The sequence below is a fragment of the Phacochoerus africanus genome, chromosome 15, assembly GCF_016906955.1.
Source record: "Phacochoerus africanus isolate WHEZ1 chromosome 15, ROS_Pafr_v1, whole genome shotgun sequence".
In the NCBI taxonomy this organism is placed as follows: Eukaryota; Metazoa; Chordata; class Mammalia; order Artiodactyla; family Suidae; genus Phacochoerus; species Phacochoerus africanus.
Window position 1 is genome coordinate 32,915,084 of NC_062558.1, and position 17,232 is coordinate 32,932,315.

Consider the following 17,232-nt stretch of genomic DNA (forward strand, 5'->3'; position numbering starts at 1 on the left):
TTAGATAATTCCCTAAAGTCCTCTAATAAACAAATGAAATTTAAAAAAATTTTTTTTGGCTGCACCTGTGGCATGTGGAATTTCCTGGGCCAGGGATTAAACATGCACCACAGCAGCAATAGCACTGGCAGCAATAACCTGCTGTGCCACGGAACTCTTGCAAAGACTGTCTTTTGAATGCTCCAGGGTGACTGCAGTACTCCATTTGAGGGAGGGAAAATCAACTTCACATCGCAGAGACACATGGTTTTGGCTCTGGGGTAAAACTCAGGGTTCCTTTATTTATTTACTTTTTTTCATGGCTGCACCTATGGCATATGAAGTTCTCAGACTAGGGGTCAAATTGGAGCTACAGCTGCCAGTCTGCACCAAAGCCATGGCAATGCTGGATCCTTAACCCACTGAGTGAGGTCAGGGATCAAACCAACATCCTCATGGATCCTAGTTGGAATCATTAACTGATGAGCCATGAAGGGAACTCCATGTCTTTTTTTCTTTCTCCTTTTTACGGCCACACCTTGACATATGAAAGTTCCTGGGCTAGGGGTTGAATCAGAGCTGCAGCTGCTGGCCACAGCTACAGCAACGTGGGATCCAAGCCAAGTCTGCAACCTACACTGCAGCTTACGGCAATGCTGGATCCTAATCCACTGATCCAGGCCAGGGATCAAACCAGAGTCCTCATGGATACTGGTCTGGTTCTTATCCTGCTGAGTCACAAGGGGAACTCCAGGAGCTGGGTCTTAATAAATCAATCCCGGAAAAATTCCCCTTCTGCTGCCAGGAGGGAAGTACCATAGCAGAATCACTCTAAGAGAGTTAACTCGGCTTTCTCCAGGAGAAAACAAAATAGCTCTCCTCGAATGTGGCAAGAGTGACTTTCCTTTTTTAGATAAGCCCATGGACTGGCTCACAAGCCAAAATCTGCCATCAGCCCAAGCATCGTGGTATCGGGCATAGCAGCCAAATATTATGGGTAGTGTGTATAGCTTGTATATCTTGACTACACAAGGAGAGGGGTTTCCAAGTGATGCCAGAAGGCTGTTCGTTCGTGATTTACCAGGTTCTCCATACTCTGCTGGCAGGCTGTGTGGATCAGCTTCTCAGCCCTCGTAGTGAGGACCACTTCAATGAGCAAGCAGGGAAGAGGGGTTGGTTGCTTTGGTGACTTATCTCACCCAGGGGATCCTAACAAGTCACATTTATGACAGTTTTCCACCTCAGCTTGGGGTAGGGGCTGGAAAAAAAAATCTCAGGTGTAGAAAATGACAGCTTTTGGTTTGCAGAATTGTGTGCCTGGGTTTTCTCTAACCCAAGTCTCCAAATTCCAAATTTGGAGGATTTCCCCTGAATTCTCTGTACCTGGAGCAGATACTTTCTTAGATTATTCAGGTACAAGCTCCCAAGCAAGTATCAACCAAAGAGACACAGATGTCACAGAGGGCAGAATCATCTCAAAGTTTGGCTATTTTAATGCAGCTTCATTGTTCAAGGTAGTATGGATATGTTAAGTGGTTCATTTTCATCCTGCAGAAAACACTAACAGTTTCTATCTTATGCAATTTCGTCAAATTCAAACATGACTTTTGACCATTAAAAATTTCTTTTTTTTTACATATCTTGACAAGATTTTTTTCTGGAACATTTCTTTTAAACCTTGAAGTAGTTTGGAAACATCTGCCTATCTGCTCATTCCTCTGGGCACAGCCTTTCAAGAGCATTTATGCCACCTGTGCTGAAAATCTCTTCTCTTAGCTGGTGGTAGGGCTGCTTGACAGAGGTGGTCATAGAGAAACGAGGAGGAAGCAAGCTTTGTAAACTACTACTAATTCTCTTAATTAATATGCTACGACCCACTCCAGCTTCCACAAGGTCAGACATGCAAGACAAGTACTTGGCCAAAAAAGCAGGAGTCTAACTAGTGTAAAAATAGATTTTAAATAAAATAGAATCTCTATAGGAAGAGAATTAGGTTAGCTTCCCATTCCCACTCTTGCTTTAAGATATCTGTATACATAAGTCCAAGGGGGACTTATGGAGTTGGTCTGCCCTAAGTAAAAATTGAGAATGTCTGAGTACATTCATGATGCAAAGTTACGTCAGGTTCTTTGGGAAATGCTGCCGCACATCCCGCAAAAATGGATGGTTGGTGTGCGTACAAGTAACACGTAAGACATTTAGGTCAAAGAGGATGAGGCCTGATCACAGACTAAGAACCAGTTCTTAAGTGTAATAATTTGAAAACTTTGGCTAATTATAAAAACAGAAAATGAAACCCATCATTTAACAGTATGTCTTGTTACCCTATCCAGCCACCTCTTTTGGAAGCGAAATTCCAACACGCATCTTCTTTAATTTGGCTTAATTACTGCATATTACAATTTTTTCCTGACATTTCTGTTTCTAGAAAAAGTACATAGCCCCTCTGTTGGCTCACAAACCAGCATTACACGACTGTTCTAAAGGGGCCTCTGTTAAAATTCTAATTTTCGAATTTAGCAGCAGCCTTTGGTTATATCTTGAAAGCATAATTGAAAACCTGCCCAAGCTCTCTCTAGCCGCAAACGGAACGTGCAGTCCCGTCTTTTGTAAACAATCAGAAAATACTGATCCCAGCAAAATACAGTCAGCCAGTCAGAGGCCTCACTCTACCTTTCCACATGGACGATAAATCAATCTGGCTGCTTATCCTTGATGCATGCTATGAAAATCCACTCTGAGATTTGAGCCTTGGCGCAAACATTGAGCTTCCTTCTTTGAGGTTCATAATGAGGTGTGGAGGCATCAAAAATAAACAAAGTAGAAACACCACCATTTTTCCTACACTGGGTCCACTCAGCCTGCCCAGGGCTGCTTTTCCTGGCCAGCCCCGGAGCAAGAGGAGATGGCTGCTAGTGACAAGCCAATGCTGGGTTTATAGACCCAACCTCTTCTGATGGAACATTCAACCAATTCTTCAGTTCCCCAGAAGCAGGTAATGACAGTCAGGTGAGATTAATGCTAGGGGATTTTCATAAAAACTCAGTGGCCAGTGGGAATCTCTCAAGCAGCTGCCCTGACCTCAGGGAGGTCTGGTGCTTTAGGGCTAAGGTAACATTACCTTTGAGGGGACCAAACCAAATCAAACAAAACACAAAAACTGACCCCAGAACTGAATGTCAAATACACCAACTCAATAAATACAACGGAAAAACGCATAGCAGAGTTGGGGCATCTATCCAAGCAGGAAGGCAAAATGGTCATTAGAACGTCCGAGGTTAGTGAATTATTACAGTTGAAAAAAGCAGCCACCTTTTATAACACCGCCATTTCCCTCAGCTCTCCTCGTCAACCCTCTACCCTGTGACACCACACACTAGCAAATGAAAGAACCATACAACTGCGGCTTGATCCTCGCTTGTACTTATTTAGGGTCTACCCTCATGTTGAGCTGAAGGCCCTGGCACAGCCTCGAGGTGCCAGGGAAGACAGTCTCAGGGACATCTGTTTCTCTGAAGGTCACTTGCCCCTCTTGCTGCGGCCCTTCCTGGACGACAGCTTCCCACTGCCCCCCGAAGAGGAGGGGCTCGAGGCTGAGGCCATGGGGATGTTGATCTGTCCCTCCTGAATTTCCTGCCGTGCCTCAGCAGGCAGATGGCTGATCTTTTGCTGTGTCTCCAGGTAGAACATGACGTCCCGCAGCTGCTCCCGGATCTCGGTAATCTGCATGTCCTTCTGGTCGCAGGTCTCTTTCAACACCCTCTCCTCCTCCTTCAGCTTGTTCTGTAGGAGGACTTGATTGGCTCGTAGACACTTGTTCATTTCCTGCTCCTCTTTGAGCTCCGTAGTGAGTTTGGCCACTTTCGTGTTTAGCTGAGTGCACCTTTTACAAAACAAAGGGAGACAAGGTGGGTTTTTCATTTGCTGGCAGCGTCCCCTTTTTGCTCTGGGACTGAACAGAGCAGCCATGAGCTCAGAGTCCGGTTAGGGCAGACTCCTCCCTCCCATAGTGAGGGAGACATATTTGCTACCACTGCAGCAGGGTGGTAATGGATCAGGAAATTTTTTTTTTTTAACAAAAATTTTTTTGAAGGCTCAGAAATTTTTAAAGGCTCAGAAATTTTTTTTTTCTTTTTTGGCTGTCCCGAAGCACATGGGAGTTCCTGGGCCAGGGAGTGAATCCAAGCCGCAGCTGCAGCAACGCTGGATCCTTAGCCCACTGTGCCAGGCAGGGGATCGAACCTGTGTCCCAGTGCTCCCAAGATGCTGCTGATCCCATTGCACCAGAGTGGGAACTCCAAAGGATCAGAAATTTTTCAATAGCAGAAACTATTCTGTGATTCATGGTAAAACTTCTGCTGCTTCTCTGTTTTGTTTACATGGGTGACTTAGAGATGATAGCTGTGATAAAAAAGTTATGAGGAAAAGTGACATTCTTACAGAGTCAAGTGCTCTGACTGCACTGCATTTGCTAGAGAAGAGTTTTCAGGAAAAGGGAGTGCCTTTAATGATGCTCAATCTTACTCATAAGTAAAGAATTACAAATTAAAATACCAATGGAGATACCATTTCTATGTATCAGAATGCCAACAAGCTCAGATGTGGGAAAAGGGGTGCTCCCACATGCTGGCACTGGAGTGGGAACTGGTACAAACTCTTTGGAAGTCAAGTTGGCAACATCTATGAAAACTAAAATTTCACCTGCTCTTTGACATAGTTATTCTACTTCCAGGAATTTATCCTATAAAATAAATATCCTCGGGGAGTTCCTGTTATGGCTCAGCAGGTTAAGAACCTGACTGTTCAAGAGGATGTGGCTTCAACCTCTGGTCCCACTCAGTAGGTTATGGATCTGGTGTTGCTGTGGCTATGGCGTAGACTGGCAACTGAAGCTCTCATTCAACCCCTGGCCTGGGAACTTCCTTATGCCGTGGGTGCAGACTTAGAGGGTGCTGCCTTAAAAAGAAAAAATAAGAGTAGCAACAAAAATCTCAGAACTGTGCTAAATGACATATGGAGAAAGATGCTCATTGCAACATTGTTTATACCAGTGTAAGACTTGAAACAACTTACTTGTCTATCAATGGGGAACTGGCTAAAATTATTATGGGACCTTCATAGGATGTTACAATGATTAAGAAGATCCAGATGTGCCAGTATGAGAAAAAATCTCCAAAACAGTATTTTACCAAAAAAAAAATACATTACAGTATTCAATTTTTGTAGAAAAAAGATGTGTGAGAGATGTTTATATAGGCACAGCAAAAGATCTATAACAGCAAATATTCACTGGTACTATTAATAATGATTACTTTCAGAAAGCAGGACTTAGGCAAAAAATAACTAGTTTTAACTTTAAAATTCTTAGAAGAGTTCAATTTGTTGGAGTGGTAAAAGTATAGGAGAATTTTGAATTTTTATTTCTATAAATGCTTCAGTGTTTTGTTTTTGCTTTTTAGTGCCACACTCTCAGCACATGGAGGTTCCCAGGCTAGGGGTATAATCGGAGCTACAGCTGCTGGCCTACACCACAGCCAGAGAAATGCTAGATCTGAGCTGCATATGCGACCTACACCACAGCTCATGGTGATGCTGGATCCTTAACTCTCTGAGTGAGGCCAGGGATCAAACCCACCCACATCCTCATGGATACTATAGACTGGTTTGTTACAGCTGAGACACAATGGGAACTCCCAACACTGACATTTTTAATAAATAGGAAGTCACAGTAGGCTTGCTCCTCATATAGGGAGACCTCTGAAAATGATGACACACACTTGACAGTGAGAGTGTCTCCATGGGCATCGAGGAGATTATCAGGAAGTCCCTGCTGTGGCTCAGCGGAAATGAATCTGACTAGTATCCATGAGGATGCAGGTTCCGCCCTGGCTTCGCTCAGTGGGTAAAGTATCTGGTGTTGCTGTGAGCTGTGGTGTACATATCAGATGTGGCTTGAGTTGCTGTGGCTGTGGCTGGCAGGTGCAGCTCTGATTTGATCCCTAGCCTGGGAACTTACATATGCCATGGGTATGGCCCTAAAAAGTCAAAAAAAAAAAGGAAAAAAAAAAGGAAATTATCTGTTTATGGAGCCTGTTAGAATAAAACAGTTAATTAAGAGGCCAATTATACCTACTTTCTTTCCACAGACTGCTTTTCTTTCAGGAGATCATTTAGTCTGTGCTCCAGATTATCACATTTCTCAATTGTTTCTTTAAATTTGGTCTTCATGTTGTTAATCTGAAAGGGCAAACAGAGATCAGTTTTATTTCACAAAGACAAAGCTGTGTGACCTTTGGGGCTAATTTCACAATTATTTTTTTAAAGTACCTGGCTCTAACTTTCACAAACCAAAAAAAGGTGAGACTACTCTAAATTTTTGAAATAGGAATAAAAATTTTGAGAAATCTTTTCCTTACCATTTTGCTAAACCAAGATGAATATTTATTTATTTTTTTGTCTTTTTTTAATTTGTTTTGTCTTTTTAGGACCGCACCCACGGCATGTGGAGGTTCCCAGGCTAAAGGTCTATTCAGAGTTGTAGCTGCCAACCTATGCCACAGCCACAGCAATACCAGATCCAAGCCGCATCTCTTCGACCTATACCACAGCTCATGGCAACCCCGGATCCTTAACCCACTGAGAGAGGCCAGGGATTGAACCTGCAACCTCATGGTTCCTAGTTGGATTCGTTTCCGCTGTGCCACGACAGGAACTCCTAAACCAAGATAAATAAAGGATCAAGAGCTACTACTGAATGTCAAGCAAAACTGTTAGAAAGTAAAGAAAGAGCTTCAGGCAGTATCATAGAAGATGGCTGGTTTGACAGAGATCAGACCAGAACCTCCTATTCTTTTTTAAATTGAAGTACAGAAGTTCCCGTCGTGGCTCAGAGGGTTAAGAACCACAAGGATTCGGGTTTGATCCTTGGCTTTGCTCAGGGGGTTAAGGATTGGCATTGCCACAAGCTGCAGCATAGGTTGCAGATGTGACTTGGATCTGGTGTCTCTGTGGCTATGGCCTACGTAGGACAGCAGCTGCAGCTCTGATTTGACCCCCAGCCTGGGAACTTCCACAGGCCAAAGGTGAGGCCCTAAAAAGAAAAAAACTGGAGTATAGTATAGCTGATTTATAATATTTTCTAAGTTTCAGGTGTACAACAAAGTGATTCATATGTGTATATATATATATTTCAGATTATTTTCCATTATAGGTTATTACAAGATAATGAATATTGTCTACTGTGTTACACAGTAAATCCTTGTTGCTTTTCTATTTTATATATAGTAGTGTGTATTTGTTAATTCCATACTAATTTATGGGATCAACCTTCTTCCTTTCCCCTTTGGTAACCATAAATTTGTCTTCTATGTCTGAGAATCTGTTTCTGTCTTGTAAATAAGCTAGTTTGTATTATTCTTTAGATTTAGAATTACATGTGTGATATCATATGATATTTGTCTTTGTCTGATTTATTTCACTTCGTATGATAATTTTTAGGTCCATCCATGTTGCTGCGAATGGCAGTATTTTCATTCCTTTTCATGGCTGAGTAATATTCTGCTGTCACGTGGCCACATTTTCTCTATCCATACATCTGATGGACACTTACGTTGTTTCCATGTCTTGGCTACTACAAATGGTGCTACTATAAACACTGGGGTGCATATATCTTTTAGTTTTTTGTCTTTTCTGGATATATGCCAAGGAGTGAGATTGCTGGATCATATGTTAGCTCTATTTTTAGTATTTAAAAAAAAAAAATATTGGCTGTTACCACAGCACGTCAAAGTCCCGGGTCAGGGACTGAACCCAAGCCACAGCGGCAACCTGAGCTGCTGCAGTGACAATACTAGATCCCTAACCTGCTGTACTACAAGGGAACTCCTATTTTTAGTTTTTAAAGGAAGCTCTGTACTGTTCTCCACAGTGGTTATACCAACTTAACATTCTCACCAACAATGTAGGAAGGCAGAACCTCTAATTCTTTCTTTTTTTTGTCTTTTTGCCTTTTCTAGGACTGTTCCCATGGCATATGGAGATTCCCAGGCTAGTGGTCTAATTGGAGCTGTAGCCACTGGCCTACACCAGAGAGAGCCACAGCAATGTGGGATCTGAGCCGTGTCTGTGACCCACACCACAGCTCACGGCAATGCCAGATCTTTAACCTACTGAGCAAGGCCAGGGATCGAACCCATAACCTCATAGTTCCTAGTTGGATTCCTTAAACACTGAGCCACAACGGGAACTCCAGAACCTTTCATTCTTAACTCACCATTACTTTTAGCCCGAGATCACATTCCAAAAGTTGCTCTTGACTCTTGAACAACATGGGGGGTAGGGGTGCTGATCCTGCTCGAAGGAAAAAATCTGAGTATAACTTCATAGTCGGTTCTCCCTATCTGAGCTTCCGCATTTGTGGATTCAACTATCTTTGGATCCTGAAGTACTGTAGCAGGTATCCACTGAAAAAAATCCACATCTAAGTGGATCTGTGCAGTTCAAACCCATGTGGCTTAAGGGTCAACTGTATTACCCAAATAATCTGAAGATACTTGTAACAGCTGATTCTAGGTGCTTGGGTTTTTTCCCCTCCAAACTCACTATTAATTTTCTTACGTACCATTAGCCACATGGGACATAAGCAGTTCTTGTTTTATTGAGTTTATATAAAGGCAATTTACAGAGAGAAATAACTGCTATTACATTGTCTTAAAAATTTAAGGGAAATTAAAAATTCTGGTGTAGTATGTGTCAGATGGCAGCAATCCTGGCTAGGCATCTGCTGCAGTCTAGTTAGGTAGACACTGGGTTCACACAGGTGGGAAGATCTATAGACCTGAGAAATGCTTCAATTCTACTGTCCTAATGACACAGGGAGGAAATAGGTGGATCACGAAGTAATAACAGGAAATGGAAGTGACTGAGAATTTAAATTCTATGGCCCAGGCACCAGCTAGGAGTTTTATAGGTAGTATCTTGTTTATTCTTTATATCAAGGCTATAACTTAGGTTTGTGAACTTCTTTACAGAAACTGAGGCTGAGAGAAAGGTGAGGCAGTATACCCCAAGGTCACCCACCCAGAGTGAGGTGGGTCCAGTACTGGACCCCAAATCTGAGTTCAAAGCCAAGTTCTAAAACTCTCTCTGCAATGGACAGGAGGCTAAAGCTCTACAGCAAAGGAAAAGTGACTTCTGGGCAAGATTTAAACTCTTAGCAGAGATCCGTGACACAGGAAACATCCATTAGATCAGAAAAAAGGGGAATTCCCATCGTGGCTCAGCAGTTAATGAATCTGACCACCATCCACAAGGAGGCAGGTTCAATCCCTGGCCTCGCTCAGTGGGTTAAGTATCTGGCACTGCCATGAGCTGTGGTGGTAGGCTACAAACGAGGCTCAGATCCTGCATTGCTGTAGCTGTGGCATAGGCTGGCAGCTACAACTCCGATCTGACCCCTACCCTGGGAACTTCCATATGCTGCATCCGTGGCCCTAAAAAGCAAAAAAAAAAAAAAAAAAAAAAAAAATCAGAAAAAGGGCCACTGCTTCTAATGCCTTCTTTTTAAACATCTGCCATACAGCCTGCCTGGCAGCACTGGTCTCTAACTGCACTGCTTTCCCTTTTTAAATGTATTTTTATTTATCTTTTGCTTTGTAAGGTTGCATCCATGGCATATGGAAGTTCCTAGGCTAGTTGAATCAGAGCCACAGCAATACTAGGATCCAAGCTACGTCTGCGACTTATACCACAGCTCATGGCAATGCTGGATCCCCGATCCACTGAGTAAAGCCAAGGATCAAACCTGCATCCTCATGGATATCAGCTGGATTCGTTTCTACTGTGCCACATGGGTACTTCCCTTTTTTAATTTTTATATTTTATTTTTTGGCTGTGCATGAGGCATATGGAAGTTCCCAGGCCAGGGATGGATTCTGAGCAGGGGCTGCGACCTGCATCATAGCTGCAGCAATGCAGGATCCTTAACCCACTGAACCAGGCCAGAGACAAACTGGTATCTCTGCAGAGACAAGCTGGATCATTAACTCACTGCGCCACAGTGGAACTCCCTGATCTTTTTTTAAATAAGGAAATACGTGTTTTGTAGAATTTAACTTTAGAGCCAAAGTCATTAAGCTGGAAGAACATGCAATTAAAGGGAGATTTCTAAAAGTTCCTCTATGTCACAAAAATAAAAATAGCTTTCAAATTATTCTGGTTCTATTTGGTATTAGTTTTCTCCTAAATATTGTTTTACAATAAGACCGTGAGACCCCTTTTGACATTTTCTCTTAAACTAACTCCTATAAGTTTAGGGAAATTGGAAAGGACAAAAATGATCATCAAAAGGAACCAAACTGTTTTGATTGCTAAAGACAATAACACACACACACACACACATTTCAATTAAGATAAAAAATACCAAGTAACCTCAAAAAAGGTTTTAATATTGCTATAGGCGAATGTTACAATGGCTTAAATTAGTGGTTTAAAAAACATTTCTGGGGAGTTCCCATCATGGCTCAGTGGTTAAGGAATCCGACTAGGAACCATGAGGTAATGGGTTAGATCCCTGGCCTTGCTCAGTGGGTTAGGGATCCGGCGTTACCATGAGCTGTGGTATAGGTTGCAGATGCGGCTCAGATCCCACATTGCTGTGGCTCTGGCGTAGGCCAGAGGCTATAGCTCCGATTGGACCCCTAGCCTGGGAACCTCCATATGCTGCGGGAGCGGCCCAAGAAATGGCAAAAAAACAAAAACAAACAAACAAACAAACAAAAAACCCCCCAAACCCAAACATTTCTGACCACTAGCCTTCAGTAGGAAACAGAACATGTACACACATGAAACAAGAGCTTCACAAAACTATATTAAATGTGATCACTCTGATAGCTATCCTATTCTTTCTTTTAAGGGCTGCATGTGCAGCATACCAAAGTTCCCAGGCTAGGGGTTGAATTTGAGCTGCAGTTGCAGGCCTACGCTTACAGCCACAGCAACACCAGATCCGACTTGAGTCTGTGACTTACACTGCAACTCACAGCAATGCTGAATCCCTAACCCAATCAGCAACGCCAGGATTTAACCCATGTCCTCATGGATACTAGTTGGGTTCATTACCTCTGAGCCACAATGGAAACTCCCATCCTATTCTGTTTAATTAAAAAATGCCAGTTGTGGCCCACCAAACTCATTTCATAATCCACAGGTAGAAAAACAGTGATTTATGTATGGAGCTAGAAGTTTAAAGAGAAAAGAGAATTTGCCTGTACTGATGGCCTACTGTATGTTCTTCATTCATGGTCCCATTAAAACTAGGAACCTTCAAGTGGGTATGAACTTTACTTGTTAGAACAGATTCTGCTCACACACTCTAATAACTGCACTACCTAAAGCATCGGCGGACTGGAATAGTATTTTAACTGAACACCAGAGTGAATTTCAACCTTCAGCCCCTCCTCTCCTCCACATTAACTTTTTATGAGGCCCATGACCAAGAACCTCTGCCAGTGAAACCCAGGGTCAGTTTCTGTTTCTCCCTGCATGTGCTCCACTGCTGGAGGTGCCAATGGACAGAGGACTGGTCAAAAGGAGGACAATGGCAGGAACAAAAGGCTTGCATCACCACTAAAATAAGTTTCTTAGAAAACCAAAAAAATCCTTTTCAAGCCCTTCGAGCTTTTAATTTAGGGCTGCCCTTGCCTCCACCTTACCCCTACGTAAAAGTAAAACACAAGTTTCACATTTTTAGCTTTCCTGCCCCTCAACTTGTTCTTCATGGGCATGTGTTAGGGAATGCAGTTAATCCTAAAGAATCTTAAAAGGCAGAGAATCCTGAGTTTAGCTTTCAAGGGTCTGCACAAAGCTCTAGGTGATCATGCTGGTACAGTCCGTGGAAAAACCCATTAAGTGAGGCTGCCCAGAGTCGCCAGTGCTCCTCCCTGGGAATCTAAAACTTGACCCCAAGTGGCAGTGACCCCTGCCTTTGCCTCCTGAATGCTGCTGGAGACACATCCTTCCCACACGTATTCCAATCAAGCCCTATTCAGAACAGCATGTCAAGTGACCTGAATGAAGCACCTCTGAAAAGGCACTTCCACTGCTCAGAAAATTCTCATGAGGACTTTCTCTCTCTCTCTCTTTCTTTCCTTCCTTCCTCTCTCTCTCTCTTTTTTTTTTTTTTTTTTGCCTTTTAGGGCTGTGGGCGCAGCATATGGAGGTTCCCGAGCTAGGGGTCAAATCGGAGCTGTAGCTGCTGGCCTAGGGCCACAGCCACACAGGATCCAAGCCGCGTCTGCAATCTACACTACAGCAGCAATGCCAGATCCTTAACCCATTGATTGAGGCCAGGGATCAAACCCGCATCTTCATGGATGCTAGTCAGATTTGTTAACTGCTAAGCCACGATAGGAGCTCTGGTTCTTGTAAGAATTTCATCATGAACTTTTACCAAAGATCATTTAAAAGCTGGTGTTAGGCCTTAGGGAAAAAAATCTGACTTCTCATTTGTAAGGCATACTGAGAAACTAGGGTCGATGGACCTGGTGTAAAGTCAGAGCTTGACCCTGCCTGCTAAGCCCCAGGACAACACTAGTTACCACTGAGTTGAGCTCCAACCTTGCTCTGTAGTTCTCCATTTGAAAGCTCAGTTACTGGAGGGAATTCATAAAGTTATTAAAATAATTATTAAAAAAATCAATCATTAAAAAATTTAAATCTTCTTTTTTTTTGGTCTTTTTTAGGTTGGCACCCATGACATATCAAAGTTCCGAGGCTAGGGGTTGAATCAGAGCCACAGCCTCTGGCCTATGCTATAGCAACAGCAACACCAGATCCGAGCCACATCTGAGATCTACATCACAGCTCACAGCAACGCCAGATCCTTAATCCATTGAGCAAGGCCAGGGAGCCAACCCACGTCCTCATGGACACTGGTCGGGTTTGTTACCATAACAGGAACTCCTAAAAGCTTTCATTTAACTCTAAGGAAATCAATGAATGATGAATACTGTCTCTAGGTCCTGAGAATGGTTCCTAGAACTCTAGGTTATACATGAATACACAGATGCTTACTGATTTTCAAACTCCTTCCTCTGGAACCCTCAGGATTCCTTGTACACACTAAACACAAAGGGAAAACCAAGCAGGTGGAGCTCTGGGCCAGTTTGAGCCAGGTTTCTACCCAAATCACACTTTTCTCTTTTCCCATTGGAATAGTAAATGGCCTCTTCTCTAAAGGATTACTTCGTTAAATTTTGTTTCTATTTACTTGTTATTATTTTTTTATTTTTGTTTTCTAGGGCCACACCTGCCGCACATGGAAGTTCCCACGCTAGGGGTTGAATTAGAGCCTATACTACAGCCACAGCAACGTGGGATCCCAGCCATGTCTTCAATCTATACCACAGATCATGGCAATACTGGATCCCCGACCCACTAAGCGAAGCCAGGGATCGAACCCACATCCTCATGGATACTAGTTGGATTTGTTTCCACTGCACCACGACAGGGACTCCTACTTTGTTAAACTTTGAAGACCACTGCCCTAGACCAATCAAGTGCCATGGTGATCAGCATCTGTGACTAACTTTATTTCCTTCCATTTCAAAGCCCCATCTTGTTGCTTCAGAAGCTCATACTCAGCTCCCCAAAGCAGCTGTTCCCAAGCTGACAAACCAACTGGCTGACTCAAATTACAAGCCCTCACGTACATACTTCTATTTTTTAAATGGAATTGCACAAGGCACTAGAAAACCTGATTGAGGTTAACAAACAAACAACATCCCAACCCCAAATGCCAAAACACTTAAGCTTTTAAATCTGAGGCTTCTTTTTTTCAGGTATACATATTTTATTTCTTCCTTGATTTAGTATAGTACAGGGCTGAGCACACAAACTCTTGATTTACTAATCCTAGGTAAGAATTTATCTCTGCTTCCCTTTTCTTAAATTATGCTTAATAGATTACATCTGCAATAGTGTATTTTTATCTCTTCCTTTCCTTTTTGACTAATTTCATTCTCATTGTGGTCTGGCATTTCATGCTCCCTGACATTGCCTTCAGGGGCTAAGTCTCCAGTAAAATGACAATTCAGGTGTTTACTACTTCTCCCTGGAACCTTGATCTAGAATTAGGTTACTGGAATAAGCCAACTAATTCCAAATCTCTTTTTTCTCCCCTCGTGCTAACCCCCAGCTTTGTTAAGATACAACTCCCATATAACAAAGGTTTCTCTGTAGAAGTAAAACAGTTCTCTGCCTATAGACAAGACTAAGAAGAAAGATTCTAAGATTTCATTTCCCCCATCCTCTGCCTTCTCCCACCAAAGCTCAGGATGTCCTACCAAGAGGCATTTCAGCAGTCACCACATCAGAAACTTACCTCCTCTGCTGTGTCCTTCTCTATCCGAACTATCTTGTTTTCCCAGTAGATTCGTTGAGATTCCAGCTGGCTTGTTAGTAAATAGGAATACTAGAAACAGAGAATGAATACCAAACATAAGTCACTGCTGTTGGTCTCTGAAATTCAACTAAAACTTGACTTTTAACGACCTCCAGAAAAGTAAGAGGAACATTCAGAAAATATATTACACCTTGAGTCCTCTCTACTCAACAAACCAGGGGAACACAGAGATGACAATTATACTTCTGTCCTCCTGGGGCTTATCATCTACTTATGGACAGAGAAAAGTACAATTAAAAAGCTCTTATGTTTCTGTTTAAGCTGACTTTAAGATGGAACCACATGGTTTTAAAGCAAAGTGTTAAATCAGCCGATCCATCTACCTTCCTCAGGAGGCTGTCCCTGTCACTCCCGTGCTGGGTTAAGTGCCCCTCTCGGCTCCCTCAGCACTGTGCCTATCATTAATAGCACTTAATGACATTAGCACGTAATCAACAGCTTACCTGCCTCTCTCCTTGACTGAACTGTAACCCTCTGAAAGTGAGGATTATATCTTTATTTTTGTACCCCCAGTGCCTGGCACATTCTGGATGTCAAGAAATGTTTGCTGAGTGTATGAATGAATCAATAGTGCTGTGTAAGTACAGAGAAAGGAGAGATAGCTTAGAGAAGTAGGATTTGGCAGGACTTCTGAGAAAAGGTGAGATTTGAGAGGACTCCTGACAGACAGGAGGAGGAGATAGACTCCAGAGGAGTACCACGATGTGTGAGTGGTGGATGTTCAGCATCTCTTGGAAGTGAAGACACATGAGCCTGGGGTGTGTGGTATGGAAAGATAGGGCCTGTGGAAGGCTCTGGGTTATTATGTGGTGAAATGTGAGCCAAGGAGAAGCAAGATCACATCTGCATGTTGGAAAGACCATTCTAAGAGACTGGAAGAGATCTAAATATGTTTACTGGCCAGAGAAGAGATTTGAAGAGCAACAGAGAAAGGGATTGGGGGAACGTGTGTGTGTCACTAGAATACATGCTCCACGAGGGCAGGGAGCCTGCTCAATGCTAAGTTCACAGCACACAGAAAAATGGCTGACAAACAGCAATCTCAGTAAAAATTCACTGAATAAACACAGTTAATTTGGAAGTGCTACTAAAAATGTAACATTAAAAATTTGAACTTTGGCGTTCCCATCGTGGTGCAGTGGTTAACGAACCCGACTAGGAACCATGAGGTTGCGGGTTCGGTCCCTGTCCTTGCTCAGTGGGTTGACGATCCGGCGTTGCCGTGAGCTGTGGTGTAGGTTGCAGACGCGGCTCAGATCCCGCGTTGCTGTGGCTCTGGCGTAGGCCAGTGGCTACAGCTCCGATTCAATCCCTAGCCTGGGAACCTCCATATGCCGCGGGAGCGGCCCAAGAAATAGCAACAACAACAACAACAACAACAACAAAAAAGACAAAAGAAAAAAAAATTGGAACTTTTTCCACATCAACACAATTATTTAATGGTAACATCAGTCCCATTTTAGACCATCCACTGACCTAGATTGAGCAAATTTTCAAATGTCCATTTCCTCCCAAGGTTAAGGTATTTGTTTTTTTGGGTTTTTTTTTTTTTTGTCTTCTTGCCTTTTCTAGGGCTGCTTTCACGGCATATGGAGGTTCCCAGGCTAGGGGTCTAATTGGAGCTGCAGCTGCCGGCCTACACCATAGCCACAGCAACATGGGGTTCGAGCCCCATCTGCGACCTACACCATAGCTCATGGCAACTCCAGAATGCTGACCCACTGAGCAAGGCCAGGGATCGAACCCGAAACCTCATGGTTCCTAGTCGGATTCCTTAACCACTGAGTCACGACAGGAACTCCTAAGGTATTTGTTTTTAAAATAATCATTTTGGGAGTTCCCATCACGGCTCAGGGGAAATGAATCTGACTAGTATCCATGAGGACCCAGGTTCGATACCTGGCCTCAGTGGGTTAAGGATCCCGCATTGCTGTGAGCTGTGGTGTAAGTCACAGACTTGGCTCAGATCTGGTGTTGCTGTGGCTGTGGTGTAGGCCAGCAGCTACAGCTCTGATTTGACCCCTAGCCTGGGAACTTCCATGTGCCCCAGGTGCGGCCCTAAAAAGACAAAAAAAATTAAAAAATAAATAAAATAAACAAAATAAAACAATCATTATGGCAGTTCCTGTCATGGCTCAGCGGAAATGAATTTGACTAATATCCATGAGGATATAAGTTCGATCCCTGGCCTGTTCAGTGAGTTAAAGATCCACCGTTGTGGTGAGCTTCGGTGTAGGTTGTAGATGTGGCCCGGACATGGCGTTGCTGTGGCTGTGGTGCAGGCCAGTAGCTATAGCTCTGATTCAACCCCTAGCCTGGGAACCTCCATATGCCGCAGATGTGGCACTAAAAAGACAAAAGACAACAAAAAATCATTTTGAAATTTATATAAAATGGACTCATGTGAAACTTTTCTTTCCTTAAGATAAAATTAACACATCAACTTTACAGTAGCTGGGATATACTGCTATGAAGAAAAATCAAACTGTGCTAATTCCATTGCTTCTTTGATTATATGAATATTCCCAAATGGCTTTATTTATATAAGTGTCTAATTCATAAATGCAGCCCAATATATGCAAAAAGACTTTTCATGCATGGAAAGATGCTACTGGGGTTTCCTCAACCTAAGTTTGCTCAATTTCCAACTGCCACCACGATGATAATTGGAAGAATTTTAACTTTTTTTTTTTTTTTTTGGTCTTTTGGGGCCTTTTTTTAGGGCCACTCCCATTGGCATATGAGATTCCCAGGCTAGGGGTCTAATCACAGCTGTAGCCACTGGCCTACGT

General features: G+C 42.9%; 1 protein-coding gene across 2 annotated transcripts in view; it reads right to left on the minus strand.

The window, feature by feature from the left end:
- Positions 1–1,449: 1,449 nt before the first annotated feature.
- Positions 1,450–17,232, minus strand: part of BRAP (BRCA1 associated protein) — a 39,837-nt gene continuing 24,054 nt past the window's right edge. For both annotated transcript variants that reach the window (XM_047760369.1, XM_047760370.1), the window contains exons 10-12: positions 14,360–14,449; positions 6,113–6,216; positions 1,450–3,862 (exon numbers count right to left, since the gene is read on the minus strand). In XM_047760369.1, coding sequence (XP_047616325.1) covers positions 3,499–3,862; positions 6,113–6,216; positions 14,360–14,449 — 558 coding nt within the window. In that variant the 3' untranslated portion in view covers positions 1,450–3,498. The remainder of the gene's footprint in view (positions 3,863–6,112; positions 6,217–14,359; positions 14,450–17,232) is intronic.